Source organism: Hylobates moloch, unplaced genomic scaffold (assembly GCF_009828535.3).
Source record: "Hylobates moloch isolate HMO894 unplaced genomic scaffold, HMol_V3 SCAFFOLD_21, whole genome shotgun sequence".
Taxonomy (NCBI): Eukaryota; Metazoa; Chordata; class Mammalia; order Primates; family Hylobatidae; genus Hylobates; species Hylobates moloch.
This window is the reverse complement of record NW_026652296.1, coordinates 11,506,120-11,522,593: the sequence shown is the minus strand read 5'-3', so window position 1 is coordinate 11,522,593 and position 16,474 is coordinate 11,506,120. Positions and strand designations below refer to the sequence as shown.

At 45.5% G+C, this 16,474-nt stretch overlaps 2 protein-coding genes and 3 non-coding genes across 7 annotated transcripts in view; 4 read left to right on the top strand and 1 right to left on the bottom strand.

Moving 5' to 3' along the window:
- Positions 1–9,795, bottom strand: part of ZNFX1 (zinc finger NFX1-type containing 1) — a 32,639-nt gene extending 22,844 nt beyond the window's left edge. Inside the window, exons 1-3 of one of the 2 annotated variants that reach the window (XM_032143177.2) lie at positions 9,487–9,795; positions 7,248–7,356; positions 1,696–3,504 (exon numbers count right to left, since the gene is read on the bottom strand). In XM_032143177.2, the coding sequence (XP_031999068.1) occupies positions 1,696–3,504; positions 7,248–7,308 (1,870 nt within the window). In that variant the 5' untranslated portion in view covers positions 7,309–7,356; positions 9,487–9,795. The remainder of the gene's footprint in view (positions 1–1,695; positions 3,505–7,247; positions 7,357–9,486) is intronic. The other variant, XM_032143178.2, reaches the window with a different exon arrangement.
- Positions 9,740–16,428, top strand: LOC116461454 (uncharacterized). 2 transcript variants are annotated; one of them, XR_009211437.1, is made up of 5 exons: positions 9,740–10,199; positions 10,566–10,670; positions 11,916–12,003; positions 12,337–12,396; positions 13,179–16,428. XR_009211437.1 is itself a non-coding variant. In XM_032143179.2 (4 exons), the coding sequence occupies exons 1-3, from the start codon at positions 9,790–9,792 to the stop codon at positions 11,956–11,958; spliced, it is 558 nt and encodes a 185-aa protein (XP_031999070.1). In that variant the 5' UTR covers positions 9,740–9,789; the 3' UTR covers positions 11,959–12,003; positions 12,337–16,428. The 2 variants fall into 2 exon arrangements, 1 of the variants encoding a protein (XP_031999070.1); XM_032143179.2 differs by having other exon boundaries at positions 12,337–16,428.
- Positions 10,402–10,490, top strand: LOC116461558 (small nucleolar SNORD12/SNORD106). Its single transcript, XR_004246097.1, has one exon. It is a non-coding gene; the product is annotated as a small nucleolar SNORD12/SNORD106 (small nucleolar RNA).
- LOC116461559 (small nucleolar SNORD12/SNORD106) lies at positions 11,750–11,840 on the top strand. Its single transcript, XR_004246098.1, has one exon. It is a non-coding gene; the product is annotated as a small nucleolar SNORD12/SNORD106 (small nucleolar RNA).
- On the top strand, positions 12,115–12,206 carry LOC116461560 (small nucleolar SNORD12/SNORD106). The gene has a single exon (XR_004246099.1). It is a non-coding gene; the product is annotated as a small nucleolar SNORD12/SNORD106 (small nucleolar RNA).
- Positions 16,429–16,474: the final 46 nt, after the last annotated feature.

The window sequence follows — 16,474 nt, the reverse complement described above, 5'->3', positions numbered from 1 at the left end:
TGTAAAGGAAGTAAAATGTTGCTTCACACATAGTGCTATTATATATTTGATACTATTTAATTTAAAATAATATAAAATTGAACCAATTATATAAAGCAGAAATCACACATCTCACTACATTTGACCTCTAGCAATCTTGTATCTATTACTATGCATGACAATAGGTTCCTATTGGAAAATCCCTATGAGCAGCTACTTTATAAACAACTTTTATGCCCATTTCGGGAGGAATGTTATTAACTAAACATTCTATTGCAACAAAACCAAAAACTGACAAGTGGTACCTAATTAAACTAAAGAGCTTCTGCACAGCAAAAGAAACTATCAACAGAATAAACAGACAACCTACAGAATGAGAGAAAATATTTGCAAACTCTGCATCCATCTAAGGTCTAATATCTGGAATTAACCCCATTAAAAAATGAGCAAAGGACATGAACAGACACTTCTCAAAAGAAGACATACACATGGCCAACAAGCATAAGAAAAAAATGCTCAACATCAACATCACTAATCATTAGAGAAATACAAATCAAAACCACAATGAGATTCCATCTCACATTAGTCAGAATGGCTATTAATAAATAGTCAAAAAAAAGTAAAAAAATAACAGATGCTGGTGAGGTTGCAGAGAAAAGGGAAAGTTTATACATTGCTGGTGGGAATGTACATTAGTTCAGCCACTGTGGAAAGTAGTTTGGAGATTTCTCAAACAGCTTAAAACAGAAATGCCATTTGACCTAGCAGTCCCATTATTGGGTATATAATGGGAAGGAGTATAAATCATTCTCCCATAAAGACACATGCATATGCATGTTCATCACAGCCCTATTCACAATAGCAAAGATATGGACTCAACCTAGATGCCCAACAATGGTGGACTGAATAAAGAAAATGTGGCATATATACACCACGGAATACTATGCAGCTATGAAAAAGAAGAAAATCATGTCCTTTGCAGCAAAGTGGATGGAGTTGGAGGCCATTATCCTAAGCAAATTAATGCAGGAACAGAAAACTAATACCACATGTTCTCACTCATAAGTGGGAGCTAAACATTGAGTACACATGGACACAAAGAAGGGAACAGACACCAGGGTCTACTTCAGGATAGAGTGGGAGGAGGGTGAGGATCTAAAAACTACCTATCAAGGGCTGAGTGCAGTGGCTCACACCTGTAATCCCAGCACTTTGGGAGGCCAAGGCGGGTGGATCACCTGAGGTTGGGAGTTCGAGATCAGCCTGGCTAACATGGTGAAACCCTGTCTCTACTAAAAATACAAAATTAGCTGGGCGTGGTGGCACACGCCTGTAATCCCAGCTACTGGGGAGGCTGAGGCAGGAGAATTGCTTGAACCTGGGAGGCAGAGGTTGCAGAGCCGGAATCGTGCCACTGCACTCCAGCCTGGGTGACAGAGTAAGACTCTGTCTCCAAAAACAAGAACAACAACAACAACAACAAACTACCTATCAGGTACTATGCTCATTACCTGGATGACAAAATAATCTGTACACCAAACCTCTGCAACATGCAATTTACGCATGTAACGAACCTGCACGTGTACCCCTAAACCTAAAATAAAAGTTGGAAAATAAAATAAATAAATAAGATGTTCTAGAAACCTAGAGTCAAGGCTCCGTCCCTTGCTTGACTTACAAAGCAGATCTTATGTACTCTGAAAAATTTTGTCTTACCTGTTCCAGGAGGTCCTTGAATAATAGCCAGTTCCCTTGTGAGAGCAAACTGCAAGGCTTCCATCTGGGAGTCATCCAGCTTCAGGGCTTCTTTTGAGGGCCACTGGCCAGGATCTAAGACATTAATTCTGGGATGTCTCAAGCCCTCGACATTTCTTAGAAATTCCCCAGTGGCTGAGGGATTCTCTATTAAGGGGGTAAAGTCATATCTGCCCCCCATTAGCAAGTACCTTGGCTCCTTCACATGAGAGTCACACTCCACGATATTCCTCTGGAAGGGGACATCTTCTTCCTGGACCTCCTGGAGTCCTTCCAGGACGTGCCTGTAGGCCTCAAAGTATGCAGTTGTCTCCACCATGAGGAAAGAGTCAGAGGGCTGGACCTCTGCTAGCAGCTGTTGGCTTTGCTCATTGAAGCAGAGCTGGACAATTCCTCGGCAGAGATCTTCCTGCTCCCTGTTAGATACGGTGGCAAAAAGAAATGTCTCGAAGTTGTCCTTGGACATGCATACCAAAGATCCATAGAGCAATCGTTTGGAATTCTGCCAGCGAACAAACTTCAGTGGTTTTGTGTCAAACTGCACCTTGTAGACTATGCCTGATGATGAACACATGGGGGTGATAATCCTGGTGTCAAAGTAGATTCGGATGTCATCAAACTTTCTCTTCCTCAGGCCTTGGTCTTCAAAGCTTTGGAGAAGTTCCAAAATGCCTTCCCGTAAAGGTCTGACGAAATCTTCTCGCAGGAGCCGGAAGTGGGTATCCAGATAGATAGCAGTGCTGTCATATTTTCCAGAAATGATATTGGGGCGAAGGAAGGGCCTCTCATCCAAGTGCACTTCATTGTAGGTAGGGTAAATGGGCATGGTTCGGTAGCTCTCAACATGGTCTTCCGCCTCAGGCTGCACTAGAGTGTAGGTATCCACTCTCAAAGTGCCCTCTCTCCTCTTTTCCTGCAGATGTTCAATGATAGTCTGTACCTTTTCCAGGTTCTTCTCAGTCTCCTCTTCTATGTCAACACCAGAAGCTCTCAGAGCATTAAGAGAGGTTGGCAGGAGGGAAACCAGCATGGAAGTTTCCTGCACAGAGCTGGCAGGGAAGACACTTACAAGGTCCTGGAGGAGGGAGATGATGTTGCTTATGTGTTCTGGATACTGGTTTCGGATGTCAGGGATGGGTTCAGTGATCATCCCTACCACATAAGCAGGCAGGCAGACTTTGAGAAATTTGGAGTTTTTCAATATGCCCAGTACATGGAGAACACTCTGGCGATCCATTTTGGAGCTACAAGCCTTCCGAAGAACCTGGCAGATAAGCTCAAGGAAGTTAGATTTCATGGAAGAATGAGAAAGGAGCTCTTGAAGCCCTGAACTTGTGGCAAGTGTGATGACCACCTCAGAAGGGTCTTTCTGCAGAAGACTTTCTAAGAACTTGTAGCCCAGTTTCTTCGCCTGCTGTGGCTGTTCTGTAGGCTTCTGGTGGGGAGTCCGCCACTGTTGGAAGTTGTCATTGGACCATGGTGGTCTGCGGTTCCTACACTCCTGGTTGCCATTTCTCCACCTGGTGTCATTCTCCTGATCATGTCTTTGGTCTCTAGCTTCGTCGCTGGCATGCCCCTCCTGGTTCCTCCTTCCTTGATGTGGGTTCCTTCCCATGGCCCTAAATCTCTCTTCCCTCTGCCAGTAAGCAGCAGGATGGTTGTTGGCCCTAGGATGCCTTCCAGGATGGCTGGCTCCTCCTCGGAGAGCATTAGCTGGTGGGTTACTGGCCTGATTTCTAGCTCTTGCTGGTAACTCTCCATCCACAGGGCCTAAACACAATGAAATATTGAGTAACCACAAGAACCAAGTTCTGTTGGAAACCCAACAGAACAACAATGAACGTGCTTTCATTTTCCAAAATAAGTAAAGAGCTCAGGTTTTATATGATGAGAAAAACAGTTTCTACCAAGTCATATGATAAATGAAAGATAATTACTGTTGCTGTAGAGGTTAGGAAAATATTATTTTTCCAAAGGATGCAAAAGGGAAAAGGAATAAACATTTGTTGAGTACCTGATGTGTGTTAGAGAATAAATACATACAGTATGTCTCATTGCTTCTAATCTCATGCCAGTACCAAATAACAGTCAGAACATGAGTTTAAAGTCCAAACTGACTTGGTTCAAATCTTGGCCTGGCCACTTCCTTACTATATAACCTTGGCCAAGTTGTATAATTTCTCTAAGTCTCAGTTTCTGCGTTTTTTTTTTTTTTTTTTTTTTCTTTTTTGAGATGGAGTCTTGCTCTGTCTCCCAGGCTAGAGTGCAGTGGCGCGATCTTGGCGCACTACAACCTCCGCTTCCCAGGTTCAAGCGATTCTCCTGCCTCGCCTCCCGAGCAGCTGGGATTACAGAGGCCCGCCACTGCGCCCGGCTAATTTTTATATTTTTAGTAGAGATGGGGTTTCACCATCTTGGCCAGGCTGGTCTTGAACTCCTGACATTGTGATCCACCCGCCTCGGCCTCCCAAAGTGCTGGAAGTGCTGGGATTACAGGCGTAAGCCACCGTGCCTGGCGGGGTTTTTATAAAGATTAAATGTTTATAAAGTGCTTAGTATAGTACTGGACACATTAAAAACTCTCAATAAATTTGTTAGTTATTACTAGTAGCAATAATTGGGAATATCCTATTGATTCTAAGGGGGCCACTGGTTCTACCACTAAACAATTATCACAGCCAACAGAGAGACATCAAGTGAAATAATATTACAAAGGGAAGTACTACCTGAATGCTGTCCAGCATCAGCAAATGCAGGTTGAGTGGGAAAGAGAAAGGTAGGGTTTCCTTTACTAAGATGTTTTTGAGCTAACAGACTGTGAAAGAAACTGAAAATGAAACTCAAGTTTTCCTCCTTTCTGTAGCATGAACTTCATTCACCTTCACAGTACTTACCAATTACCAACCCTTATACAGGAAGCCTAACATACCCAAAGTCCAGTTTTTTTCACTTTCCTTTTTGCTAAAACTGATTCTGGGGCTGACCTAACTTAGCAGAATGACATGAAGATTTTAAAAACAAATAAAATAGGACTGTATACAATGATTTGATAAAAAAGTTATAAAAGCTTCAAATGCATGTTATATTTGAGATGATTATACCATTTCCTGACATCAGATACTAAATCCATTTATGCACACTTTTCCTTGTGTTGCATTTTGTAGATAATTTTTTTTCTTAATTTTTTTTTTCTTTGAGAGGGAGTCTGGCTGTCGCCCAGGCTGGAGTCCAGTGGCGTGATCTCGGCTCACTGAAACCTCCGCCTCCCGGGTTCAAGCAATTCTCCTGCCTCAGCCTCCTGAGTAGCTGGGACTACAGGCACCTGCTGCCACGCCTGGCTAATTTTTTGTATTTTTAGTAGAGACGGGGTTTCACCGTGTTAGCCTGGATGGTCTCAATCTCCTGACCTCGTGATCCGCCTGCCTCGGCCTCCCAAAGTGCTGGATTACAGGTGTGAGCCACCGTGCCTGGCCGAGACTTTAATGTGACAACATAAAGGAATATTTGGTAAAATATAAATGATCTACAAGTGAACTCTAAATTTTTATAATTGTTACTTACATATTTACTTTTCAAACTACCCCCAAAATCAGAAGAAAGTACTACTTTTAATATTTTTATCTGATTAGAAGACTCTATGTCTTGGAAGAATGGAAAATCGTATCATTTCTTATTCTTTCAACATTCATGGCCGGGTGTGGTGGCTCATGCCTGTAATCCCAGCCCTTTGGGAGGCTAAAGCAGGCAGATCGCTTGAGCTCAGGAGTTTCAGACCAGCCTGGGCAACATGGAGAAACCCTGTCTCTACTAAAAATACAAAAATGAGCCACACGTGATGGTGCATGCCTGTGGTCCCAGCTACTTGGGAGGCTGAGGTGGGATGATTGCTTGAGCCCTGGAGGTCGGGGATGCAGTAAGCCAAGATCATGCCATGGCACTCCAGTCTGGGCAACAGAGCAAGACCCTGTCTCAAAACAAACCATTCACATAGCTCATAAGAGCCCATAGTTCTTCCTCATTTGTTACACAGCTAAAACTCTTTGGAAGACACATTGCAAACTTATGGAAAAACAGGAATCCATCTGGTTGTTCAAGTTTTAGAAAGTGCTGAGCAAGCAGAATAATTCCTTTAGTAGAGTGATGCTCTTGGAACTAATTTAGCTTTGGTGACAAGGATTCATGATCTGCACTATCCAATACAAAGCCATTAGCCACATGTGGCTGCTATGTTTGTGAAATGTAACCCACTTTGAATTAAGATGTGTAAAACACACAGGAGATTTTGAAGGCTAGTACCAAAGACTGTTAAGCATTACATTAAAAATTTTTATGTTGATAATATCTTAAAATGAGCATTTGAGGGAAATAAATATATGTGAATTATTAAAGTATAAACTGTAGTCAATTATTATAATCAAATAACATTTTGGTTATACTGGGTTAAATAAGACATTATTAAATTACTAAATTTTATTAAATTGTCATCAAATTGAAAAAATAAATTTCAAGGCCAGGCGTGGTGACTCATGCCTATAATGCTAGCAGTTTGGGAGGCCAAGGCGGGTGGATCACCTGAGGTTAGGAGTTTGAGACCATCCTGGTACAACATGGTGAAACCCTGCCTCTACTAAAAATACAAAAATTAGCCGGGCATGGTGGCAGGTGCGTGTAATCCCAGCTACTCGGGAGGCTGAGGCAGAAGAATCGCTTGAACCTGGGAGGTGGAGGTTGCAGTGAGCCGAGATCATGCCATGGCACTCCAGCCTGGGCAACAGAGCGAGACTCTGTCTCAAAATAAATAAATAAATAAATAAATAAATAAATAAATAAATAAATAAATTTCATCTGTTACTTCTTACGTTTTAAAATGATATTTCTAGAAAATAAAAAATTATGCTGTTGGCTTACATTGTTTCTATTGGATGCTGCTCTACACCAAACATTATTTCCCTTTCTGAAACTCTATCATTGTTTTTATTAAAGTGAACTGCACTCATTCATCAGCTCTCTTAGGAAAGTGGAGGGTTGGCTGTTTTTCAGAGTAATTCGTGCTGTAATTAAGAAATAAGTCATTCTTTTTTTTTGAGACAAGGTCTCTTTCTGTCACCCAGGCTGGAGTACAGGGGCCAGATCACAGTCCAGAGCAACCTCTGCCCTCTGCACCCACCCCTTCCTGAGGTTCAAGGGATCCTCCCACTTCAGCCTCCCAAGTAGCCTAAGTAGCTGGGACTACAGGCACGCAGCACCATGTCCAGCTAATTTATATATTTTTTGTAGAGAAAGGCTATTGCCATGTTGCCCAGGCTGGTCTCAATCTCCTGGGCGCAAACAATCCTCCCGCCTCGGGCTCCCAAAGTGCTAGGATTATAGGCTTGAGCCACTGCATCCAGCCATAGTCATTCTTACTTGAGAGATGCAGGCGATCTTAGGTAGGCCTGCTCATTCATAGACAGCCCTATTTCCTTCTCTTATTACTAGAATTTCCTTCTCATTAGGTAGGAAACCTTGCTTACCTCTGTGGTTGGTATGGGAATTCCTGGGCCTGGCATCCAGATGAGGTCTTCTCTCCTCCATGTCTGAGTCACCTGAATTCCTTCACGTTACTTTCTGTTATCTGGAAAACTGCACATGTTGAGTTATCAGTGTCCTCGAAACATAGCATCTAGCAGCAAAAACCCAAACACCATCAAGCCAGTCCTTCTGTCTTTGTTAACATTTTAATGATTTGTTAACTAAAGGTTAAATACAGATTTTAACCTAGAGCACAAGTGCTCGACTCTGCAAATGCCCAATTATGATATAAAATATTAAATTCACAATTTAGCTGATTTCAAGAGATAGAATTCCCCTTTCTTTTACCCTTGCACTTTCTTGGGGTAGAGGGAATGTCATCAATTCCCATTCAAAACTGCTGTTTGGTTTATGCCTTTAGCCAAGTTACTCAATCAGTTGCTAGGTTTCATTTTCCTTTCCTAAGAAGCAGACAATATTGTTGCCAGGGCAAAAAGGAGTACATTTTTGTTAATCCAAAACCAGGTACTCACCACCTTATCTGGTATTTACATATCTGCCACTTATATAGTACCCAATAGCTTGCAGTACCCTACAGTTTATAAATAATTAGTGAGCAGTTATGCCCTTAGCCTACTCTTTGGAATGGAGCCAAATGATTAAGCTCTCCACTCTACTGACTCAAGAGAAAGAAATTACATGTTTCAATAACCAGGAGGTTTGGCAACTATGAGGTGCTGTTTCCTCAGGACCAGCTAGAAATCTGATATTCTTTCTTCCTCCTCATTCTTCTACCCTGATGATTTTTGACACTGGTCCTGTAAGAGGAAGAGGAAGCCCCTTTAAGGGAGCTTCTCAACCAACTCATACACATTGTGTGGGCTCGGGCTAAGGAAAGAGTGGGTGACTCAGAGTCCTCAGCAAAGGGATTTTTGAGACTGTCTTCACTGAGTTTTAAAATATTCATACTTGGAAACTGTGACTACATTTGGCATTATATGAGGGGCAGCTTTTTTCCTCATCTGAAAAAGAAGTCTCTTTTCTTCCCCCTGGGAATATCTCTGGTGAGTCCCCTCCCTCATCTTATCAAATCCAGCCCTCCTGGCGCAAGCTCAGTATTTAGAGTTTGTTTGTTTATTTTCAATTCTCCGAGGGGAAAATTCCTTCTTCCCCTTGTTGAAAAATGCTAAAATAGAAACTCTAGAAAATTTAAAAGAAACGGAAGAAAAGAAAAAAAAGAAATGTTGAAAAGGCAAGGAAAGGAAGGGAGGAGCAGACATGAACAGGAAATGCTGGGATCGAAAACAGACTGAAGTGATTTTTTTGGGGTGGGGGAATCAAGGCCTAAAGGGCACGAAGAAGAAAATCAGTGATGATCAAGCTGGCCTGGAGTCAGAATGAGAGGGGCTGGTCATCACCAGGGTGGGACGCAGGAGGCTGAGGCCGGAGGCAGAGCTGGGTTTGGGGGAAGTCTCCAGGGTCCTGGGGAATCCCTGACCCAGGGGGCTCACTGTCCCTGATGGAAATGTTATGGGGTCAGGGAGCGCCAAGGCTGTGAGGTGGCGGGGTTATGGGGGCCTCCCGGAGAGGGTGGCAGCGAGCAGCTGGGGGTGCTTGCTGAGGACGGAGGCGGGGTGGGGGATAGGGAGAAGGCTGAAGGGGGTGCCGAGGTGCTTTGTAGAAGAGGGGGATTGATAACGTGACAGGAGGTGAGGCCGGAGGAATGGGAGGGGTGCGAGTGGCAGAAGGGAGGGCACAGACAGGGGTACGGGCAGAGGAGATCGAAGTGCTGAGGGCAGAACCAGTGATGGTCTCGGGGGTGCTGGGGAGAGCGACGGGCCAGCTGAGGGGATGGGGACACTAAACAGAGTACAGGGCAGCCGAAGGGGCGACGGGGCGCTGAGATGGGCCAGGGGCTGAGTGGGTGACGGGGCGCTGAGTGGGTGATGGAGGTCTGGGGTCTGAGGGGGCGACGGGGCGCTGAGAGGCGCTCTGAGTGGGTGCTGAAGCCGCTGGGGGCTAAGGAGGTGACAAGGCTCTGAGTAGGTGATGGGGGTCTGGGGGTTGAGGGAGCGACGGGGCGCTGAGGGGCCAGGGACTCAGAGCGGGTGACGGGTTCGCTGGGGGCTTGAGAGGGTGACAGATCTTCCGGGCAGAGGCAGTGGCGGGGCGGCGCGTGCGCCGGGGTTCGCGGCGGGGCAAGGAAGAGGCAGGGGTAGGGGCAGTTGCGGGGCCACTCACCCGGCTCCGGCGCGTCCTTTCACTGCCGCCGGCGAGTGCTGGGGCTCTGGCCCAGGCAGGTCGGTGGCCCCGCCCGGCGCCGCGCACTTTCGGTTTCCGTTCCCCGCAGACCTTGGGCGGAGCCGGGCGGGCGGCCCAGAGGAGAAGGAGGAGGCGGGGGCGCAGGGTGGAGAGCGCGAGGGCCAGGCCCAGGCACGGCCGGCGCCTCCGCCCTCGAGGAGGGCGTCACCTCAGCTCCCCCCGGCGGCGAAGCCGGCGGGCTCAGGCGGGCGCGGCTGAGGGGAGCGGACCGCGGGGGGCGGGATGACTGCGCCCAAGGCCTTTGCGGGCCTCAGCCGGCCCCAGAGGAAGGGGGACCCGTCGAGCGGTTTGGTGCATGTGAAGCGCGACATGGCGGGGAAGCGGACAAGCCCGGGTGGCCCCGCGTGTACAGGGAAAGGGGCGGGGCTAGACGCGGCCTTCACAACTACTAGAGCGCCTTGGGCTGTGCGTCTCGAGACTACATTTCCCAGGGGGCGCCGCGCGGAGCGGGCGGGAAAGAGAGCGTTTCGGGTCCAGTGCGCAGGTGCGAAAGCCATCTTTGGTTATATAAGGGAGGTTCAGGAAGCTGTTCGTTCTTTCGCGTTTGCGGCGCTGAGATTGTGGTGTTTCTACTGGTTGCAGCCAGGCTTCACCCGCTATTGTCCTGCCTGTGAGTTCCCATTTTGTGTGTGGTGAGTGGAAACTCCCGTGTTCTTCGTTGGAGACCTCTGGTCCTCCCTTCCCTTCTTTGTGCCGTCGTCTCTGCGGCCAGCCCTAATCTCCCTCTCGTGGCTGCTCCGGCTCTGACCCCAAATAGGCCTTAAGGGCGTGGGAGAAATGAGTTTCTAGAGCTGGAAAAGCCAGTGCCTTCTGCATGGGCCTGAGAAGCCCTTGGCTGGTGTAAATGATGACTTCACTTTTTTCCCCATCAGATCGACAATGCTGACGTCTTATATTTTGCCAGTTAGTTCTGATACATCGGCCTGAAAAGGCCCGGCCTTGTTCATTTCTGACCGTGGGAAGATGGCGGTTGACGCCCTTTATTTGTTGGTTCACAGGTTAGAGCAGCCAGCGGGTACAGAATGGATTTTGGAGGAGAGAGTCACCACTGGACCTCCAAGGAAGCCACGTGCAGACATCTACAACCTTCGATCTCCTGACGAGTAAGCCTTTTGTCTCCTATGGGCCTACTGTAGAAAACACGTGCTCTGAGAAGCTTTAGTTTCCTAGGAAAACGTGGGATTTAACAAAGCACTTTATATCGAGCATTTATTAGGTATTTTAAAAAGTGCTCTGACGGCCGGGCGCTGTGGCTCACGCCTGTAACCCCAGCACTTGGGGAGGCCGAGGCAGCTGGGACACCTGAGGTCAAGATTTCGAGACCAGCCTGGCCAACATGGTGAAACCCTGACTCTATTAAAAATACAGAAATTAGCTGGGCGTGGTGGTACGCGCCTGTAATGCCTAGCAAGGCTGAGGCAGGAGAATTGCCTGAACCCGGGCGGCGGAGATTGTAGTGAGCCGAGATTGCGCCACTGCGCTACAACCGGGGCAACAGAGCCAGACAACGTCTCAAAAAAAAAGAAAAACATGTTCTGAATGTTTTATTCTCACAGTTTACGTATTGGACCTAGGTTTCTGGTGAAGAAACAGGTTTAAGAGAAATGCCTAAAGTGGAAGAACCTTGTTAGTGAAGAGGCGTTTAATATTTTAATGCCACTTAAACATATTTTTGGATTCCATTCTTCCTGTGTGTTTGGGTGCTTAAATTTCCAAGTGGAGGATGATTTATTGACATATTTTGGAAAGCCAAATGTGTTTTTCTGTTGAACTAGCCACTGAAACCAGTGCCTGACTACATAACTAATATTTTTGCTAGGGTCCAGGAGTGAGGCATTTATAAAGTCTGGGCTTCATGGGAACACATGTGAAGCTTATTATTCCCGATTGTTCCTTTGTCAGGTAACTTGTGGTACTTGCGTTAAAATGCAACCTCTTGGTGCTTGTTCTCTTCCTAACTCAGTAAATGCCAATTACTTCCTCAACTCTTCCAGCCACACTGGCTTCTATCATGGGCCTATACTCAAACAGAGTGTAAGCACCGAAGACAGGGGTGTTTGGTTTGGCTACTAAATTATATTGCCAGCTACAGGATACAACACAGAAGTGCTCAAACACTGAATGCAAATTTGCAAATATGAAGCATACCAACCAAATCTTACTCCGCACTCAAGAACTTCCTGCTGGCATATATGATGACTTAGCTTTTTTCCCCGACAGATCGACTATGTTGATCTAACTTTTCTAAGCCAGTTTCTGTCTGATATGCCAGCTTGAGCAGCTCCTTTGTCCCAGCTCCCCTGGGCATCTAGCTGATGGGAGCTCATTTTTCTGTTTTTTCATTTCAGGTTTATTGTTGGCCAAAACCAGGCTTTGATTGAACCAGGATGAATGCAGGTGTTGGAAGTAGAATATATATATACACATATAAAATTGGTAAGTGGTGCCAACACGTCTTCCTTAGCTGAGTAGACACAGGCTCTGGAGGGGTAGTAGCTGCTTTTCAGTGTGGGTTTGTCACCCTACTAACTGTACGACTCAAATGTGGCCTTTGCAGCTGATGATACAGCTTCTTTCCCCATCAGATCGACCTTGTTGATCTCTACACTATATTGGCCAGTTTTGTCTGATGCATTGGCCCCAGTAATAACTCCTATCTTTGTTTTTTGCTTATCTTTATCAGAGACTATTGCTTGTTCATGGGAACTGGGCTTACTCTATTTTTTCCAGCATTCAGATGGCTTATTTTGACCTGTTAACTTTCTATAGGTTGGGAGCCATGTGTACCAGTGTGTTGATCATGGCTTGATTCAGTCTGCCTTGTAACAGGTGAGGTTTCTGCTTTCTAGGTGTCAAACCCTACAGCAAAATTTGTCCAACTGGGCCTAACCTCAGGACCCATATCCAAGTTGTGTATAAAACTGGGAGAATAAGTCATTAGGTCTGACATTGGCCTGTTGGTATTAATAGGTCTTTGTTGGAAATAAGAGCTTGGAGTCGCAAAGAAAAAGAGAACTCAAACAAAAGATTTCTCAGCAAGGCAAATTTACTTCTGCTGGAGGGTGCTGCTGCTGGCATTCCTGGCAAGAGCACACCTAACAAAAGAGAGAAGGGGTTTTTATTCCTAACGCAAGTAGTCCCTACTTCTGTGTCCTATCCCCATTGGCTGGAGTCCATGGCACAATCTAAACTAGTCCCGGTTGGCTATTTTAAACAGGAGGGGTGTGGGTTACAGCTGTGGGAAGGGAGGAAACTTGTTTACAGAGTGGGTTGCTAGGAGTGAGGGGGACTTTTCCAAATAAGGAACAGGTTACAGGTTGGGATTGGCTGGAGAAGTTGTTTATAGAATGGGTAACTAGGAGCAGGAAGGGATGAGAAAGTTGACCTTAAGAACAAAGAACAAGGAAGTTAAAACTTCGAAGAGAAATCTATTATATCTAACAATTTCCCCCTCTGGATTTTTATAATTCTTTCTCTTCAGACTTTTTTTTAGCATGTCTTGACTTTGTTCCTCTTGGTCCTCTAAAATTAGCTTAACTGAATAATGCCAGGGAGGATTGAGGACGATTTTGGTGAGAGTCGTTAAAATAAGCTTTTGTATTAATCCTTAGATAACAGGGTATGATACAGCATCCTACAAGAATGAGCAAACCTATTCTGATGGCAAGAGAGGTGATGATTGAGGACATAAGTCCTTTCCATTTGCCGAACCATTTTTCCATTAAAATCGTGAAGGGGTCGTTTATTCTAGAATTTCTCGCTAGCTCATTGGATAAAGCAGTAAGTCCTTGGGCCTTTGTTATGGTTCCATCGGGAGCAGTATTATTAGGGATAAAAGTACAACACTGGGTTCCAATCATGACACGAACTACACCTTTCTCTTTTAGTATCATGTCTGATGCTACTGCATTTTTCCAGGCCGTTTGACTGGTGGGCCCTAATTGTTAAACTATTCCCTTAATAGCATCCTTAGTATAATTAATGAATTGTTGCTGGGTTACATTTTTTTTTTTTTTTTTTTTGAGATGGAGTCTCACTCTGTCACCCAGGCTGGAGTGCAATGGTTCACTGCAACCTCCACCTCCTGGGTTCAACCTACTCTCCTTCCTCAGCCTCCTGAGTAGCTAGCTGGGCTACAGGCATGTGCCATCACACCTGGCCCAATCTACATTTTTATTTGGAGTTGACCACCAGAAAAACATGGATTCAAACTTGCAGCTACTTGATTTCGGGACTTAAATCTATCTGGCACTCTTCGTGGGACTCCAATGGCATCTATATAAACATGAGAGTCACGAGGGGCATCCATTGTTTCATGATGTTTTGTTTTTATGTTTTATGTTTTCTGGATGAAATGCCAGGGTGAAAGGGAGATAGCCAATTGGATTAGAGCACAAGTGCCACTCCAAGTCACTTGGCAGAGTATTCAGTAATGGTCCACCACAATACCACCATACATCTGCTTGGGGATGAATAAGGGACGACTGATTGGTAAGCTCCTGGAAGGGCTTAAGCTCACTGCATCTCGTTAGGTCTCCAAGCAAATTCTAGTTCTCCCCCTGTGAGAGACACGAGGTGAAATTGGCATTGGAAGACGGATGCCGGGTGGCCCTCGGGGGCTGACCCGCACAGTGTCAGACTTCAGGGAACAGCAGCGAGAGAGTTTGGCATAGCTTACTGCCCCAGGTTGTGGGGTCTTGGAAGAGAGCTACCATACAACTCATGCCTGATGTGGCTGGAGGACCATCTGAATGGAAAGGGAACAATCTGGGGCTCTGGCTTACCACGTGCATAAGCATAACAATCGCTTTGTTTAGAGAGCGGACCGAATGTTTAATCCATTCCAGCCAGGCATTTGGATCTCGGTACCCTGTTTCAATTGGTAGAGTTTGCTTTAGATCTTTAACCCCTACAATGGTCACTTTGGTTTTGTCATTGGGTGTTTGTTTAGAAGGGGATGAAGGGGGTGGGGGAGCAATGAAGCGCATTTCGAAAGATCCTATGGGGTCTGTCCCTAATGTTGTGGCTCCCATCCCGTAGAAGCTACTTAAAAAGTAGGATTAGGATTGATGGAGGTAGAGGTAAGAATAGAAATTTGCACTGGGTTACATTGGTGATATTGGCAATTAGAGGGGGCCTCCCCTTTGAAATGAAGGTAGGGTTGTAAAGATGCAGCTTTTTGGGGAAGTCTACCCTTGAGGATTGGTATTCCATAGGACATCATTCCAGGATGGGCAGAACCTCTCCTCAAACCCTTCCCATTCCCAAACTGTAAAGAATGTAACGGATTTAGTTTCGATTAGGCAAGGATTCTGTGAGGATTTAGAATTTACCTTGGAAGGGCAGAGATATTTTTCTGAGGAGGCCAGCTGCCTCTGGTTTTGGAGATCCCCACAGGGTATGACAAGACAGGCATCAAATGTGATTGAGGTGAGCTTGATCTAGTTACATTAATGATAAGGTAGCTGATGGTAGAGAGAGGAAAGAAGACAAGGCAGTATAATAGGGTTAAAGTTTTCATAGCTTTAGGTTGGTAGAAATTGGCCCTGGAACAACAGCCCATGACTCTGAAGATGGTGATGCTCTTTTGACTAGGGTACGATGGGTCCACCCCTTTTCGGTGGTTTGGGCTGCTGTTTCAGTTGTTAGGAGTACTAGGTATGGTCCTTCCCAAGCTGGCTCAAGTTTTCCCTCCCAGCTTTTGATGAGGATGTGATCTCCAGGCTGGTATTGATGTACCAGGAACTGTAAGGGTGGCATCTGTGCTAAAAGACCTTTAGTTCTGAGGGAAGAGAAAGTGGAAGATAGACCAAGTATATAATTTGATCCTTTGTTTCAAAGGTAGGAATGTCAGTAGTAGAGTGTAAATAAGGCAGTCCACATAACATCTCATAGAGAGATAGGCCAGTATCTTTCTGAGGGGCAGTCCTGACTTAATTAGGTGAATCCGTAAACGCTTGGGGTAGGACTCTCCATTGGTACTGCTGCTTCCATCCAGAATGAGGGTTTTCCCACTCAAAAGCAAATACCTCTCTTGTCTTCAGCCAAGGGACATGCCCAGAAGGCATCTTTTAAATTTGTTACTCTGAACCATTGATTGTCATGGAATTCTGCTGAGGATGGTATAAGGCTTGGGGACAACAGGGTGGTTAGTCTGGACTATTTGGTTGATAGCCTGGAGATCTTGTACTAGTTGATAAGACCTGTCTGATTTCTTTACAGCTAATACCGGGGTGTTATAGGGGGACATACAGGGTTCAGGGAATCAGTCCTGAATGAGAACTTCAACTACAGGCTTTAAGCCTATTCTGCCCTCTAGGAGAATGGGATATTGCCTTTTACTATTTCCCCTGGGGTCTTTAACTTTGTATGGATTGGAGTGACTTGAAGTCTTCCCTGATTTTTTTTTTTTCTGAGTTGGAGTCTCTGTCACCCAAGCTGGAGTGCAATGGTGTGATCTTAAGCCACTGCAACCTCTGCCTCCTGGTTTCAAACAATTCTCCAGCCTCAGCCTCCTGAGTAGCTGGGATTACAGGCGCCTGCCACTGCGCCTAGCTAATTTTTGTATTTTTAGTAGAGATGGGGTTTCACCATATTGGCCAGGCTGGTCTCAACCTTGTGATCCACCCACTTTGGCTCCCAAAGTGCTGGTATTTCAAGTGTGAGCCAGCACGCCCAGCCTCCCTGATTTCTTTTTCCTGCCCATACGTCAGGATGAATGTATTTTTCTTCTGCGGTGGTAAGTAGATTTAATGAGGTGAGGACTCTCTGGGCCAACATGTAAGTCTATACCTAGTTTTAGCATTAAGTCTCTTCCTAATAAGTTTGTTCCTGCCTCAGATTAACAGGAATTTAACATGGGCTGATCAATTTTTGTATTAGACCTCTGTCTTTTTTTTTTTTTTTT